Source organism: Aspergillus undulatus (genome assembly GCF_047715775.1).
Source record: "Aspergillus undulatus strain CBS 261.88 unplaced genomic scaffold BDV17scaffold_6, whole genome shotgun sequence".
Classification (NCBI taxonomy): Eukaryota; Fungi; Ascomycota; class Eurotiomycetes; order Eurotiales; family Aspergillaceae; genus Aspergillus; species Aspergillus undulatus.
The window spans coordinates 712423-726357 of NW_027396610.1; the positions used below are offsets into that span (position 1 = coordinate 712423).

The 13935-nt window shown below is 53.2% G+C and overlaps 7 protein-coding genes across 7 annotated transcripts; 5 read left to right on the forward strand and 2 right to left on the reverse strand.

The window, feature by feature from the left end:
* Positions 1–31: 31 nt before the first annotated feature.
* BDV17DRAFT_288070 (uncharacterized protein) lies at positions 32–936 on the forward strand (the record flags this gene model as incomplete). Its single annotated transcript, XM_073761312.1, has 2 exons — positions 32–266; positions 329–936. The coding sequence occupies 2 exons, from the start codon at positions 32–34 to the stop codon at positions 934–936; spliced, it is 843 nt and encodes a 280-aa protein (XP_073619391.1).
* A 206-nt stretch (positions 937–1142) lies between these two features.
* BDV17DRAFT_288071 (uncharacterized protein) lies at positions 1143–2594 on the forward strand (the record flags this gene model as incomplete). The annotated part of the gene is made up of 3 exons (XM_073761313.1): positions 1143–1391; positions 1438–1839; positions 1887–2594. 3 exons carry the CDS (start codon positions 1143–1145, stop codon positions 2592–2594), a joined length of 1359 nt encoding a protein of 452 aa, XP_073619392.1.
* Positions 2595–3602: 1008 nt separating this feature from the next.
* BDV17DRAFT_279697 (uncharacterized protein) lies at positions 3603–5296 on the forward strand (the record flags this gene model as incomplete). The annotated part of the gene is made up of 5 exons (XM_073759757.1): positions 3603–4237; positions 4285–4357; positions 4403–5009; positions 5046–5164; positions 5207–5296. 5 exons carry the CDS (start codon positions 3603–3605, stop codon positions 5294–5296), a joined length of 1524 nt encoding a protein of 507 aa, XP_073619393.1.
* An 898-nt stretch (positions 5297–6194) lies between these two features.
* On the forward strand, positions 6195–7032 carry BDV17DRAFT_198031 (cell wall mannoprotein 1 family protein). Its single transcript, XM_073755220.1, has one exon. The coding sequence runs from the start codon at positions 6285–6287 to the stop codon at positions 6819–6821; it is 537 nt and encodes a 178-aa protein (XP_073619394.1). The 5' UTR covers positions 6195–6284; the 3' UTR covers positions 6822–7032.
* Positions 7033–8947: 1915 nt separating this feature from the next.
* Positions 8948–10582, forward strand: BDV17DRAFT_254683 (carbohydrate esterase family 5 protein). The gene is made up of 3 exons (XM_073756807.1): positions 8948–9486; positions 9871–10061; positions 10114–10582. The coding sequence occupies exons 1-3, from the start codon at positions 9138–9140 to the stop codon at positions 10456–10458; spliced, it is 885 nt and encodes a 294-aa protein (XP_073619395.1). The 5' UTR covers positions 8948–9137; the 3' UTR covers positions 10459–10582.
* Positions 10553–11532, reverse strand: BDV17DRAFT_254685 (rhamnogalacturonan acetylesterase). The gene has a single exon (XM_073756808.1). The coding sequence runs from the start codon at positions 11358–11360 to the stop codon at positions 10608–10610; it is 753 nt and encodes a 250-aa protein (XP_073619396.1). The 5' UTR covers positions 11361–11532; the 3' UTR covers positions 10553–10607.
* A 617-nt stretch (positions 11533–12149) lies between these two features.
* On the reverse strand, positions 12150–13275 carry BDV17DRAFT_288076 (major facilitator superfamily domain-containing protein; the record flags this gene model as incomplete). The annotated part of the gene is made up of 3 exons (XM_073761314.1): positions 12150–12816; positions 12868–12971; positions 13045–13275. 3 exons carry the CDS (start codon positions 13273–13275, stop codon positions 12150–12152), a joined length of 1002 nt encoding a protein of 333 aa, XP_073619397.1.
* Positions 13276–13935: the final 660 nt, after the last annotated feature.

Here is a 13935-nt window from a genome sequence, read left to right on the forward strand (position 1 = left end):
TGTTTAGATTAGATATATTATATTTACCATTATGACTGCGTTATCACATCCACTATCTACCCTGGGCCCCTTCCATCCCCCTAAGCTGGGGAAGATACGAGCAAAGGAAGTCATCGCGAAGCATGTAAAGATCGAGGTGCACGATCCTCTTGACCACGAAGCGCCGGCCATTCTGCACGAGCCGCGCAATTACAGCCCCACTGAGGTGAATAACTCGGCGGTCATCTTGATCAGCGGTGCAGGGGGCGGAGTAAGCGGGCCATCAGGTATCTCCATCTCATAACTTTGAAATCCGGGTATGATTTGAGAGTAACATCTATGGAATCAGGAATCTACCCATCGCTCGCCGATAAACTGGCCATTCTCGTAGGCATCCCCGTTATCCGGCTGGACTACCGAGTCGCGGCACGCACCGAGTACTGCGTCCCGGACGTGGTCGCAACAATGAACTACCTCGAGGAGCACTTCCAGTCTCGCCGATTCGTCGTCGTAGGGTGGTCCTTTGGCGGAAGTCCCTGCTTCACCGTTGCAGCCCAGGAACCAGAGCGCGTCTGCAGCGTGGCGACAGTGGCATCGCAGACAGCTCAGACATCGGGGGTGAGTCGACTCTGCCCAAGACCGCTGTTACTTCTTCATGGAGGCGGGGATACCTGTCTGTCTGCCAAGTGCTCTGAGTCGCTGTATCGGAACTATGGCACGACCGGGAATCGAGAGCTGAAGATATTTCCCGGGGACAATCATGGACTGTCGAGAAATGCGCCTGAGGCGGAAGGGCTGCTGCTTGCCATTGCTGCCAGGACGCTGGGGCTTGAAAGGGTCTTGACGAAGGCGTCGATGAAGATTGCGCAGCAGGATTGGGTGGGCAGTGAGGGCAAAAGAGTCAAGGAGATGGAGCAGGGGCATGATTTGGAGGGGAACGAAGCGTTGAACTACTAGCTTCATCAAATCTCAAGATATACCATGTGCTACACTGCAAATGAAGGTGGTATAACTGTAGTATACAACGCTCCATAGTGTAGGTATCCAGCCCCTCCAGGTCTAGACTCTAGGCCGATTGCAGACAAGCTCGATCGAGGCAAAGTCCAGATCCACTTGATTTGCAATTCTGCAGCTGAATAAACCCCTGTAGACTCGCAATAATAATGGTCGAATTGCTTCAGCTACCCGTTGAGATCCTTCACCGTGTCTGCAGCCATGCTGAGCTGGAGAGTCGCAAGGCGCTGCGCCTCGCCAACAAGCTGCTGGGGGAGGTCGCGCGGCGGTGGGTGTTTGAATGCGCAACTGTTTCGCCACTGGACGACAGCTGTATCCGCCTTGATAATATCTTGGAGAGTCCCAATCTCGCATCTTGTGTCAAGAAGCTGTATATCAACACGTTTGACCTCGACGAGGTGAGTCTGGCTGTATCCCTGCGCTAGGGCCACACTGATGGGCTAGGATGGCGACTACATGTACTACGAAGACGCAGAAGACGAGGACTTTGAGGGTGACGAAGAAACCAATCTCCCTACGCGTTTCACCGGCCTCTTCGACCATCTAGATCAACTGCCGCGTCTGCAAGATGTCGTTCTGCGCTTCCATCGCGAGTATACCAACAATGAGCATGCCGAAGTCCCGCAAGAGCTCGAATTTCGGTCACCTGTGATCCAGCGTGCTTTTGCTGCGTTTGCTTCGTTGTCGCAGCCATTGAAGCACCTTTCTATTCGTGATCTGCATAATATCAATGAGACTGCAGAGGAGGTGGTCGCTTATATTCAGAAGGTTTTGGGTGGCCTCGAGTCTTTGCGACTCAACATCACCAACAAGCATCGTGAGTACCACGGCGAAATGGACTATAAGGTTAGTCGCACCATACCTGTTGCATGAGCTAGCTAATTCAATTGCAGCGAGACGAAGCTCTTGAATTCTATGCTGCGCTGCCCTCATTCTGGCTCAGACCAACGACATCAACACTGCAACACCTCACCCTTTACTCCAGTCTAATCTGTGGCTTTTATCCCAAGCTCGACTTTAATGGCGTCCACTTTCCGTATCTCAAAACATTATCCCTTGGGAATTACGCCTTTGTGCACGATTCGCAACTCGACTGGATCCTCTCCCATGGCGCCACCCTGACAGAGCTGTATCTAGACGACTGCACCATCCTGTATGAAGTCTCCATTGAAGACTACAAGAACACCTATCTCCCAGCAGAACAATTCGAGAAACGCGAAGGGCTCCTCGACAACCTCTACGCCTCATACAGCGGTCGCTGGGCAGACTGCTTCCGGGCATTCAGAGACAAACTGCCACACCTGCAGCATTTTCGCTACGGCCATTCCCCCGATGGCTGGGAATTCAACACCACGCCCTTTGAGCGCGAGACTGGGCTGGAAATTGGGCTGCACGAGGAGAGTTACCTGGTCTTTTGCGATGGGTTTGGGCCGAGTCCGTACATGTCTGAACTGATCTACCGCGTCCCGAAAGAGGACGGGATGGACTACAAACATGCAGAGACATTGCTTCCGTCGGAGGAAGACAAGAAGGCTCTCCAGGAATTGTGTGCGAGATGTGGACAGGATGTGCCTCTTACCCTCTTGGAGGAACGGCTGTAGTCTGTAGAGATAGCCTCACGTTCATTAGTATAGCACAGCAGTGAACCATTGTGATCTGATGCCAATGAAGCTCATTAACGTGCGACGCTCCGGGACAAACTCAATTCACACTCAAATACAGATCCATCTATTCATGGGGCTGGTATCAGGCCGTGGTCACTTGCATTGTAAACGGCCCTAAATATATATGTACTAAGCAGCAAGCGAGTTTGGCGCCAAGGTGAGCTCGAACTCACGTCGCTGGCAAGCATATGGCATGGAAAATAGTTTCCATCTATTCTACCGTTGAGGAATTATTACGCCTGTAAGTTCTAGATAAATCGAGCACGTTTGTGGAAAATGCGACCGTGAAAAGTGTTGATGCAAAGATGCAGGCTATTGCGTCTCTAGCTTGTCCCCCTGGTGCTCTAAAGATACCCACTCTCGACTAATTGCGATACCAGACCTCCAGCGACGGTTGGGTATCACTGCGATGGTCCATTGTACCGCTGGTGTCTGAGATAATGCCGGCATTTTGCAACTGGGCAGTCTGCTGAAAGAGCAAGGACCCGCACATCCTGCAAAACGACCGCTTCATCGTCCGGCCAGTGGTTGTCCCTCCTTCATGGTATGTTTGGATTGGGTCGAGGCCATGGACGATCTTGAAGTTCTATTGAATATGTGTCTTCTTTGTACTCTCTAGGGAATATCGCGGGGAAGTCCCGTGCGATGACGTGTGCCAGTGTGTATAGTGACACTGCATTGGGGATAAGCACTACAAAGACTTCCTACTCCACACTAACACAGAATGGTCCCTGGCCGTTCCTCCACCTCTCGCGTCTCCTGCCCCTGCTTCCTCTGGTAGAGACTAACGTCTGGGCATCACCGGGGGAAGCTGCGACCTGACTGCAGCCTCGGTCGCCACGCGAATGTGAAAGTCAGCCAGCCACTCTCTCCTTTAAAGTCGCCTGCACCAACTCTCTACTCCGAAACCTACCTGGGCACGATCAACACAATCGTACTATCAAAATGCATCTCGGCCCGCTACTCCTTCTTGTACTGCCACTTGGCGCGGTTGGCGAGCCTTACAACACTTTCGATGGCCCGGGTTTTCCAGCCTGCAACGAGGTCGCCGCGGTCCACGCCCCCAACAGCGTTGAGGAGATTCAGTCGCTCGTTCAGGATGCCATTCAGGCTGGCCAGAAGGTACGAGCGTCCGGCAAGGGCCATATGTGGTACGACACCATGTGCTCCGACAATCCAAACACCGTCATCATCCAGACCGAGAATGTCAACGAAATCTATGACCTCGACCTCAAAGCGGGAACCGTCATGATCGAGGCCGGAGTCACCTTCCTTCAGTTGGCCGAGTATTTACACGATAATGGAGCATCGGCTGGATTTACTCTAGTCAACTGGAACATCACCCTGGCCGGCTGTGTCGCCATGGGGGCTCATCGATCGTCTATTCGCGAGGACTCAATGGTTGCTGCCGGCGTCCTGTCACTGGACATCATCGACGGCAATGGAGAGTTGCGCCATATCGAGCGCGACGACAGCGATGAATGGCTGGCGGCATCGACTTCCTTGGGTCTGCTGGGGGTCATTGTTCGAATGAAGTTTACAATCTACCCCGACTTCAAGGTCTACGCGGACCAGAAGACGTAAGTGCAGAACTCTTTGCTGCTGGCGGCGAGATTAACAATATCAGGTTGGACGACGAAGAGGTCTTGGACGGCGATATCTACGGCATGATTGCTCCATATGCGACTGCCAACTTCTGGGTGAGGATCTCTGAGCCGTAACCAGGCTGAACTGACACTGCACAGTGGTGGCCGTATAAGAGAAAGTTCCACTGGCGGTACTACGACGTCGTCGAGAACGAGATCAGCCAACAGCAGGGATTCCAAAACACCTTCTCAGTGACGCAATTCGAAGCCACCGCAATCAAGACCCTCTGGAACAGCGGTCGATGGCTGGCTACCTCCAACATGCTCGCAGAGGAAGTCCTGTTCAGCCAGTGGGAATCGCCCAACTTCCGCGAAAAGACCACAAACCAGGGCATCAGTGAATGGCCGGTCTATGGGTGGAACTACGATGTGCTTATTGGAGGCCTCTATCCTGACCAGAAGCCGGTATGGGAGCTGGGGCTCAACGGGTATACGTTTGAGCTCGCTTTTCCAATCACACAGGCAAATGCCGTCCTCAAGCGCGCCCGCGAATTGTTTGACGATGAGCTAAAGAAAGGCATCGTCATGACATCGACCTACCGCAGTGGCATAAACATCAAGTTCGGTCGCCCCTACTTTGACTTGCTTGGGCAGGTCACCTACAACACCTCCGACGGTGCCGACTGGTCCAAGGGGGCCATCATGTTCGACTTCCCCAGCTTCAAGCCCACTGTTGGAGACGGCTCGCGGTTTAATGAGCCCTTCTGTAAGTCTGCCTGAAATGGAGTGGCCTTGCTGACAGCTTCAGATGGCACTCTCGAGAGAGCCCTGATCGCGGAATTCCCCTGTCGCCCACATTGGACCAAGAATACTCGAGAGGTGTTTGAGCTAGCCAAGAGCAATCTTGATCCCGATGCAAGTGTCACCCCAAAGCTAAATGTGCGGTGCTAATGAGTTTACCAGCACATTTCGCGCTTCAAAGCAGTTCGAGAGCAGTTCGACCCGAATGGAGTCTACCGCAGCGTGGTTGGGGAGATTATCGGTGTCTACTAACTCAAGCGATATGCAACATGTAGTAAACAAATTCGTCTGATGACAGTCCGGCCGAGGATAGTTCTCTATTCCAAACAAGAAAGGAGAGGACATTCCTGCTCCTGATGCAATACCTCCAGCTAAATGCGTAATGGCCGTATATCCATCGTGCAGCCCGCAGTCTTTGCCGTCTCGGCAGTGACTATGCATAGACGAAGACAGGGGTGTTCTCGTATGTTTAATCTAAAGACATGTCTACCCCGGTTGAAGACTCACTTATGCGGGGTCGTCTTATACTAATCCGGCAAGGCACTGCCCCCGGTTGGACGAGGCAGCGATCAGATGGACCAAAGGACCTCTGGAGAAGACTTTACTCTTGGCCTTTTCGCATCCCTGTCGATCGATGATGTCTAGGTAGTATGTTCGTCTAGGTAGTATGTTGGCAACAATGCCCTCCTTCAGCTCCTGCGAGCACCATGGATGGTCGAGTCAACTAGACTGACTCTTTAGACTGGCTTGATACGACCAGTGACTATACTGCGGAGAAGAAATAGGGCTAGAAATCTTGGCCGGCTGCTGAAGTATGATCATATGCGTCGACATCCCTGCATATTGCGTGCAACTTGGAACATACACCACAGCCTGCATAGGCTGCGCAAAGGGCTCTTTGAGTCTTGGAACAACACCATCTTTACGCTGCCTGTGCACATGTGTTCTGATGATGCAGTCATCTCTTCTGAGTCAGCCCTTGAAATGGCCATCTACTCTCCAATTGCTCTCCCGTTTTGTTGTCAGTGTGTCCTCTTGGACCATCATCATGGATGTTTAACCGGCGTTGAACGGCAACGGCTCAACACATGCTTGATACGGTGACAGTGATACAGGATGCTTTGTGACCGAGGATAGAATGTCGAGGAAGGGACATAAATAGGGCACGTTGTTCTATCTCGCTTTCTCTGGAGCCAGACACAAGAAAAAACCAATACCAGGTCACAAGAACTAAGGCAAAATGAAGCTCACTACAATCTTTGTCCCAACCATACTCCTCGCTGGAGCCCTCGCCGAGCGAATCCACAACCAGAAGCGAGCCCTCGAAGACTACGAAGAGATCCTCGACACCGTCACTGCCCAGATCGACGTCGCGGGTGCTGACCTGAACAACTACATTGCAGGCACTGTCCCCGGCACCGTCGTCCAAGACTCTGCAGCTGTCCTGGTAACCCTCATTAACGATGCTGCGGAGACCGTGACTGGTCTGGACCCCATCAGCGTTCTCGATGCCCTGAACCTCCTCGGTCCAATTACGACTCTGACGAACGACGTGGATGACTTGACCAACACACTCATTGCGGCGGAGCCTAACTTCATCTCAGACGGGCTGGCTGATGAGGTTCTGCTCACTCTTTATGACTTTAGAGATGCGGGGGAGAATCTGCGTGATGCGATTACGCCCAAGGTGCCAGCTGCGTTGCAGTCTATTGCGAATTCCCTTGCGGATCAGGTTGTGGCTGATGTGCAGCGGGCTATTGATGCGTATTCAGACTAGGGCTTATGCGGACATGGTCAGAGTTGATTTGGCAGGAGTCAAAGCCCCCTGAAAGAAATATATTGGAACGCCATGGGGTGATGCCGTTGTGGTTTCTGATTTCGAACATTCCTATCGAAACTAAGGGTCTGTAATACTGCAGGAAATCCATTGTACCTATCTGTTTATAATTCCAGCGTGAATTGAGTTACTGTCTCATCGTTCTATAAGATATCCTCGGGTCTGAAGCAAGATACGAGTAGTTGTGAGAACTGTCGACTAGTCACATTGACTAGTTCTCCATCTTGAGTCTTGTACTCACACTGCTGGGCTCAAAGTGTCCTATCAAAGTGGGCCACGAGAGACTGGCAGTCCTGGCCGTCCAGTGGCGGTGTGAAATGTTTATCTATTTGTTGTTCATTGTTGGGGGCTGGCGCAGACTGTCTAGCTGAAAGAAAAGGCCTTGGCGAGAGTCCTCAAGCTATCTACGCTTTGCTATGGGCTTTAGGTCTGTTCAATGTTGACTTGCCAAAAGAACGTTTCGTACAAAGCCGACCTACTGTCAAGCGGGACAGGCATCGATTCTCTACTCACCTCGTCTAGGACTGTGGTATTGCCATCCATCCAAGGCTATACCAATCATCCGAGAGGGACATCCAGATTTGTCCACAAACTGCGAGACAAAGATATCAATCACGCACCAACTGGAAGTCTCGGGGGACTGATCGAAGGCTACCTCGTAGGTACGCGCAATATCACATCTCTATCACGAACTATTTGAGGCGCAAAACTCTGCTCTTCCTTGGTTGCCCTAACATGAGAGCCTCAATACGAGATGTGCTTGATCTGCGGTGAAGATCTACACGGCGCGTTTCTCCCTGGAGCCTGTCTCCGAATGGGAGCATTGGATGTCTTCGTCCTTAGTTGGTACTTGACGTGATGCTCGCGTCTTCTGGCCCATACCGCAGCTCAACAAGTGGTGCCTCTCTAGACTTGGACAACCGGGGAGTTTCAATGAGGATTGCTAGTCGTTCTTTATGTATCTACATTCGCTGTCGAACAATACTCTGTCATCTACAACAATAGTCTCGGCCGAGACGCTTCAATGCCGTTCAGCTGCGAAGACCTCTGGTCTCGGTAGCCACCCTTGCTATCTTCCGAACTTTCCGAGTAGTCCTCGTAGTTTACTTGTATTTTTTTGATGAGCAGGGCAAGAATCCCTCGCCGGTCGGTCATTCCTAGGCAGTCGGCACGCACTTGTCCCTCGGCCGGGCCGGTACTGATTTGCATGTAATCGCAGCACGCAATACACTCGGTCTCAAGAGCCGCGGCATACGGCATTCAAGTATTTGTGTTTACCCAATAGCCGTGGATCTAGATCTCATGGCTCTTGTCGATCGTTCGCACACGAACGAGATGAATCCAATTTTTGGGGTTTCTGGTGGAGCATGGAAGATTCGGCGCCGCCTAAACAGGAAGACAAGCCTAGCCTTATGGCTCTATGCCAGTTTCAGGTTCGTTTTGGCCAAGCTAAATGACTCTTTTGGTCGCATTGTGGAGAAAGGGCCCGGGACTGTGCGGATGGAGTGGTGCACTAGCCTCAATGCTGAAACCGCTTGTTGTGCCCTGCTTTTTAGCGTCACGATGCCCTTGTGATTCAGACCCCTTGATTCTGTAGCTTTGTAGCTGTGCTCTGGTGTTCCAAGAAGCGAGATTACTCGACTCTCAATGTCTTCATGCATGTAGAAACGTGATAGATCCGAAAGACCGGGTCGTGTCTCAAGCTGAGACGTGCTGCGACAGGTGACTGCTGCCTTGACGGCCGTTGGAGTTTGCGTGGAGCCAGGGCCCAGCCGATATTCGATCCAGACTAATTTATCAGACTGCGATCTCTCGAACTGGTCGCGATCGTTGCCGATTGCAGTAAGGTGCCTGGTATAGGGTTGCTACGAGGACCGGGTGGGCGTCGCACCACTGCCTCACCCATGCGTGCGCTTCGGCAGTGACTGGTTTATTGCTGATTGCATGATTGTCTCTATGTGATCTGTCTCTACTCTGGTGGTCTCTGTTAGAGTGTATCCCCGTCTCCACCGGCGAGACGTGCTCAAGCCGTTACCGGTCAGAATCCGACCTGAACCGGCCTTCCCCCACGGTGTCTATATAAGCCCCGTGTCACTCCCCCCATTGCCAGCTTCTTCTCAGCCAGCAAGCCCATCTTTCCTTCGCCAGGCAATCGCTTCGCAGTTCCTTCTCTCCATTCGTTCATTTTTTTTGCAAATCTGAGCAGTGCTCGATTTCCAGACTTTCTTTAACTTCCCCAACTACATCGCAATCAACATGAAGGTCGCCGTCGCACTTACCCTGGCTGCTGGAGTCCTCAGCGCCCCGGCCCCCCTCCACATCGGAGGATCCGCTGGTGTTGGTGGTCACGCTGGTGTCTCCGTTGGAGGCTCTGCCGGGGTTGGAAGCGCCGTCGGTGGTGGAGTCGGTTTCGTTCGCAGGGACGGTGAAGCCGCTGACCTTGAGGCTCGCGACCCGCTTCGCATTGGAGGCTCCGTTGGTGGCCACGCTGGTGCCTCCGTTGGAGCTCATGCTGGTATTGGCAGTGGTATTGGACTGGGCATTCGCGACGTCGACGAGTCCGACGACTCTGCCAATCTCGAGGCTCGCCAGTTTGGTGGTCTAGGTTCGTTCTTCCCCAGTCCAGGCTCGTCTAGTGGAGGAAGCACGTCTGGCAGTGGCTCTTCCGGCAGTGGCTTTGACATCGGCAGCCTGTTTGGCGGAGGCTCGTCTGGCTCTGGGTCTGGTAGCTCCGACAGCTCTGGCAGCTCGGCGACCACCAGCGCCGCCGCGTCCTCCACTGCAACGGGCTCGGCCAGTACTTCAGGCTCAGACAGCACTGGAGGGTCCTCCACCGGTGGATTTGACTTGTCCAACCTCTTTGGTGGCTCGGGCTCATCCTCTGGCTCTGGCAGCTCGTCTTCCTCCAGCGGCCTCGGCGGCTTTGGCAGCTTCCTTGGTGGCATGTCACCTTCACTGGACACTCAAGTCAAAGGCTAACAAATAATAGGTGGCTCTTCTACTTCCAACGACGTCACCGACAACAACGGCTGCAAGGAACTGACCTTCATCTTCGCGCGCGGTACCACCGAGATCGGCAACATGGGCACTGTCGTTGGTCCCAAGGTCGCCAGCGAGCTCCAGTCTCTTACTGGCAACAAGGCCGCTATCCAGGGTGTTGACTACCCTGCCGATGCTGCTGTATGTCTTTTTCTGCTTCCGTCTTCAATCGTATAACTGCTAACAGACGCAGGGAAACGCTCAAATGGGAGGCTCCGGTGGTCCCAAGATGGCCGAGCTCGTCGAAACCGCTAAGAAGCAGTGCCCTGACACCAAGATTGTCCTCGGAGGGTACTCCCAGGGTGCCATGGTTGTCCACAACGCCGCCGGCAAGCTTTCTTCCGGCCAGGTCGTTGGCGCCGTCACTTTTGGCGACCCCTTCAAGACGCAGAAGCCCGCCAACATCGAGCAGTTCAAGACCTACTGTGCCAGCGGTGACCCCGTCTGCCTTAGCGGAGGCAATGTCATGGCTCACCTTTCCTACGGTAGCGATGCCGCTGAGGCTGCTCAGTTCCTTGTCAACGCTGCTGGGCTTTAAAGCGCTTCAAGGGAAACGATTGGGCTTGTTCCTAGCACTCCTTGTCGTGGCCATGGATAATGACTCAAGATATAATTCGCAACCTATTTATATAGCCTCAATGATGCACGTTACTTTTTTCACTGTTTCTTCCTCCGCTTGTATCCTTCTCACAGGTCAGGATAGTAATACTCGCCAGCCTCGACCGCGGCGACCAAATCAGCATCGATAGCAATATACTGGCCAAATTCCGCATTCAACTCCTTGAGCATGATCCCGACAATTCCCGCAAAGACAACCCCTCCCTCCTCGTTGAGATGAGTGTTATCATCCTCAGCCAGGTTATACGTGTGCGCATTCTCCTCCCCGATAGCATTGAGATACTCCCTCGATGCAACGTTAAGATCTGCCCACAGCGCCCCAGTCTGCTCAGCAGCCTGAATAGTCAACCCGCGCACATTCGCCAAATCATCCGTGACCGTCCCATCGTCGCCGAAATTCCTGCGACTCAGCGACGTCAGGAAGATGGGCGTCCCCCCGGCAGCGCGAACGTCCGCGTCAAACTGCACGAGATTATCCAGGAAAGCGTCGAGCCCTGCATCGGTCTTTTGGTCGTTGTGTCCGAATTGGATCGTCACGTAGGGCGTGTAGTCAGCGCTGTGGCTTTCGACCGCGGCCAGGACCTCGTCCCAGTATCCGTCGCTGCGGAACGAGCCTGTTGTTGCGCCGCTGTCGCCGTAGTTTTCGCCTGTTGAGCCGCATGTTAGGTCTGAGACGAATGCGTCGCCCCAGCCGCCGCCGGTTGCTGTTGTTGAGTCGCCCGCGAGGAAGAAGGCGGGGGGTCCGGCGCGCTTGTGGAGATGAGGTTGCGCATAGGCGAGGCCTGTCGAGAGGAGCAGAGGGAGGATAGGAGAGGGGATCATCCTGAGGTATTGGAGTATTTTTTTAGAACTGTATTGCAATGTTGGCGCCCAGGGTGATTGAGAGTGGTGCTGAGAAATGGCGTGGTGGGTGACCCAATATATATAGCAGAGTCTGTCGTCAACGTCTGTTAGAACTACTCAACCGAAACTCCGCTCTGCAGGCATAGCAAAGGCAAAAAAGTCTCGGGCAGATGGAGGAATGGTCCTGATTGATTTTGCCGTGCAGCTAAGAATATCAAGCATGCGTGCAGGATGAGGTGATCACGCTTGATCCTGCTTGGTTGCGCTGGTCAACAGACAGGGATCAGAGAATCTACGTCAGACCGTCAGAGAGTTCGCGCCACGACACTATGCAGGATAGAGTGCCCTAGCGGACAGAACACCAATAGCTAGAAGGCACGACTCAAGAACCATGACGCCAAAGCGTCAAAGTTGTGTCGAGATGCGGGGAGATCAGCGCCAAGGCGGAGAAATTGTTGAATTCTGCATATACTGTCTGGCAAATGTGCATGGAGTTCGGGGTATCCTTATCCATTCGGGTCAATTACACCGATCCTTTTGACCATGTACTCTGAATGCTCTGCTGATGGAATGGCGACGAAACGCGGCATCCGGCGAGTTGAATCCTGGTGCCCTGAGCCGTCACTCTACACCGGCGAAGAACACGGGTAAAGCTATAGGATTGCACTGGCCAAGTAATTATAGACCATAGACATACCCCATTCACCACATTTCCACCGCAAAGACATTGTATCGTGGTACAGCACTATTTCGAGTAGTGTCTGCCAATCAGTATGCGTAGAAGACTCCATCCGCTGCACCAGCAATAGCCCCCTGTTGGGTCTTTCTGTTCGTCGCCTGCAACCACCATCGCAACGCCCAGGCGCTTGCAATCGTCGCAGCTCCAAACGCCGCGTTGCTCGACATCGCGATGAGGTACCGAGGCCCATCAGTGTCCGGATAGAGGTAGGCAGTATAAACATACGATGCGTTGGCGACCACGTTGACAAAGGTAAGCCAGCGCGTTGCCAGCGGATGGACCGGCAACATGAAGAGACCCAAGACTGCAACTCCAAATGTGACCACTCCCTCAATGATAAAGAGCCACTGCCATCCCTTGAGACCGTGCCTCTTGTCGAGTGTCTCAAAAGTTGCCAGCGCAATCAGACCAGACATGGCTGTTGCGACTACATTTCCGGAGTACAGAATGAAGATGCGAAGGGCGATCTCCTTGCTGGTATAGAACAGGGAAAGAAGGAAGAGGGGGCCGGGGTAGAAGGGGGCTTCGGTAATTCCGAGAAAGAAGCGCACCATGACAAGGCCAACATCCTTCTTTGTCAGAGCAGTGCAGGCCGAGACGACGGCCCAGCTACCCATGCAGACACTCATATACACCGACGCTCGCACCTTTCCAGAGGACATGAGCATATTGGAAGGGATTTGCATGAGGAGGTAGCTGCGATGCCCGGCCAGTATCTGACATACGAGGATGCGAACCCGGACTTACCCAACGAAGAGGATGGAGATACAGGTGTTGTACTGCGTTCCTCCCAGGCCGAGGTCGTCTTCCAGTCCGTTGAGACGTGCGCTGGCGATGGCATTGCGGTCGACCTAGATGGAAACGGAGTCAGGACAGTTTGATACGGACATGGACGGGTAATCGATGGACGCAGGATAGACTCACGTAGTTGAGGAAATACATCGCCCCGACAATGGGCATGATCCGCATGTCCAGCTTGCGGACCAGCCTGATCTCGCGAGAATAAGTCTTTGAAACAGCCCCAGAGTAGTCACCCTGAGTCTTAGCGGCCTTTTCGTCGTCGAACATGGACGATTGTGCATGTTCGCCGAAAGACTCATCATGTTTCTCCTTGGCCTGGGAAGCATCCTGGCGGTCCAGGTCTTTCTCGGACATGGCTTTGCTTGACACGAAAGGGCAATGAACTACCAGTCAAACCTTGAATAGACAAAGGAGAAAAGGGGAAGGAGAACGGGTGCTCTACAGTACTCTGGTGGGCAGCGCAAGCTGGGAGCTTTATACTTGGCAGTGGTGACAAGAATCCCAAGCCGGCAGGCCCATTTCTTATCCAGAGGCACGCAGAGACCAATTGAATGGCAAGGCTTCCAGCAGTCGACCACGCCATACCCCGGACATGTCAGTCGCGCGGTGTTGAAAGTCAAAGACAAGCGGAACGCGGGCTATAGGACCCCGTGGGGAGTGATATCCGGGGTGCACATCTCCGGAGCTGTCAAGCAATCGCGGCCAAGTCTCTGGATACTTGCCATCGGACTAAATGCTACAAGGTCCTTCGGCAATGCACTTGAAGAAACTGTTTCCCGACCCAGACCTCCCGCGACCGGCGATCAATAATTCCTCGTCAATTGCCTAACCCCCATGCGACGCCCATCTCATGTGTCGCGTTTCGTGGCCCCGAGTAGAGTCCGGCTTCTAGCCTGTTCTCCAGTCTCGCTTTATCCATGGTAATCCACTCACCAACAGCGTCGTGGTCTCTTTAAAACGTCTCATAGTAGACTTTGGCCATGGTAGAAGAATAACAAAGGACAGTCCCAATCT